The following is a 1,864-nucleotide window of genomic DNA, read 5'->3' on the forward strand; positions in this document are numbered from 1 at the left end:
GTGAAGAAAGAGATGTAGTTGCCATTGATACGCTTCCACTTTCATGATAGACTCGCAAATCGTAATGCTTAATATCCAATTTAATAATTCAAATTAATAAAGTACTATCCTTTAAGCGATTAATGTGATTTGAGATAGAGGTTGAGATGTTATGTTATATACTATTCTTTATGATCTTAGGAAGCCACACGAAAAATTGGAGAATTTATGAAGATTGTTCACTCTCTCCAAATTTTGACACAGAAAATAATTTTTTTTTTTTGCGAAATATGTATATATTATTTATTACTTTAATAATTTCATAGTTGTGTTTTGTTTTGCTTCGCACCTAAAACGTATGCTGAAACATTGGCATGTATACAAAATAATTTTACGTTTATTGTGTATTTTCTTTCTTGATTGCTACCCTCAATCTACTCTTGATTATATCTATGGTTAAAGATAACTCTAGCATACTTATTTCATTGTTAATTTTATTTTATTCATGAATGTTACAGGTTAACCAATTTAAGATTAAAATATTTGTGCCTGCTTACCCTTTGATGACAGATGCCAGTTTTGAATGTAGTCCTTATATAAAGTCTTGTCTTCAGTCACACATCGACAATGTAAGATATGGTGATATTTTCATTATTACTATTATGGATAATGATTGGCTGCAATGGCCAAATGTTACTGGTGTTGCAAGCTGCAGATTTGTTTTTGTAGCATCCCTATTCCCTTAAAACAGTTTGGTTTTGTACAGGTAGCCAACACATGAACATATTAAAGCCCTTTACTTTTTTTGTAATTCTGCATTTTAAGACAGCAAACATTTATTTATTTTTTTAATATTATTTATTTTTATAGTATAATTAATAATTTACGATATAATATATAGTAATCCTATGTTATCCTATAATCACCGATCTCTGATATACACATGGAGTAAATATAAAACTAAACATAAATGTTGAGTGTTTTTTCCCACTCTAGAAAACTTTAATCTCTTCTTCTCTTTCCTGTCTCCATGAGACTGTTGTTACACTTTATATTATGGGGGCATTGGCTCTCAACTGGTATAATAATAATAATAATACTTTACTTATTTTGGGACGAGTCCCTTTAGAATAATACAGAGAAATCAATAGATGAGGGCCAAGGAGCCTCAGAAATACTTAAACAAAAAAGTACAAAGAAATATAAACAGTCATTATTAAAAAAATAATTATAGGTTACTTTCTCACTTTTATCAGTTGATCAATAAATAAAAAAATTAATAAATAAAAAAGAGAAAAGAAAACGATGTAAAAATAATTAAGAATGATGTAATAGTTTACATACATATTTACAATTATATTAATTTACAATTTTGGGGACTGAATGGATAGGAAATGATTGAACAGGCGGGATTTAAAGGTAGGGAGGGTATTGGAGCGACGGATGTTGGAAGGGATGGAGTTCCATAAGGATGTGGCTCGGATAATGAACGATCTATCGATTCGGTGGGCCCTTGTGTATAAATCTGAAGACCGTGAACGGGTATTACGGGAACGTATAGAGTATTTGAATTGAAGGAGCTCGGAGATGTATGATGGAAGGTGGGTTTGGATGACTTGGAAGGTGAAGGAAGCCAGGATATACTTATGACGGTAGAAAGGATAAAGCCACTTCAACTCTGCATAAAAACGGGAAACAGAGGCGTTCCTTGGGATCCCGAAGATGTATCCTACACAGCAATTAATCAAACGTTTTAATTTCTCCTCGAGATCCCCAGAGACGCCCCCATATACTGTACAGCAATAGTCAAACTGGGGAAATATTAGAGAAGTGACCAGGAGCCTACGAGTTTCAAATGGAAATAGGTGGGGGAGGTAATTTAAAC

At 32.5% G+C, this 1,864-nt stretch overlaps 1 protein-coding gene across 7 annotated transcripts in view; it reads left to right on the plus strand.

Moving 5' to 3' along the window:
- Nucleotides 1-1,864, plus strand: part of Fancl (E3 ubiquitin-protein ligase Fancl) — a 34,584-nt gene that overhangs the window by 11,186 nt on the left and 21,534 nt on the right. For 6 of the 7 annotated variants that reach the window (XM_067047415.1, XM_014414941.3, XM_067047413.1 and 3 more), the window contains one exon: nucleotides 498-608. The exons of the other annotated variant lie outside the window; for it this stretch is intronic. In XM_067047415.1, the coding sequence (XP_066903516.1) occupies nucleotides 498-608 (111 nt within the window). The remainder of the gene's footprint in view (nucleotides 1-497; nucleotides 609-1,864) is intronic. 7 annotated transcript variants of the gene reach the window in all.

The sequence above is a fragment of the Halyomorpha halys genome, unplaced genomic scaffold (genome assembly GCF_000696795.3).
Source record: "Halyomorpha halys isolate HHAL.00 unplaced genomic scaffold, Hhal_1.1 Scaffold90.1, whole genome shotgun sequence".
Lineage (NCBI taxonomy): Eukaryota > Metazoa > Arthropoda > Insecta > Hemiptera > Pentatomidae > Halyomorpha > Halyomorpha halys.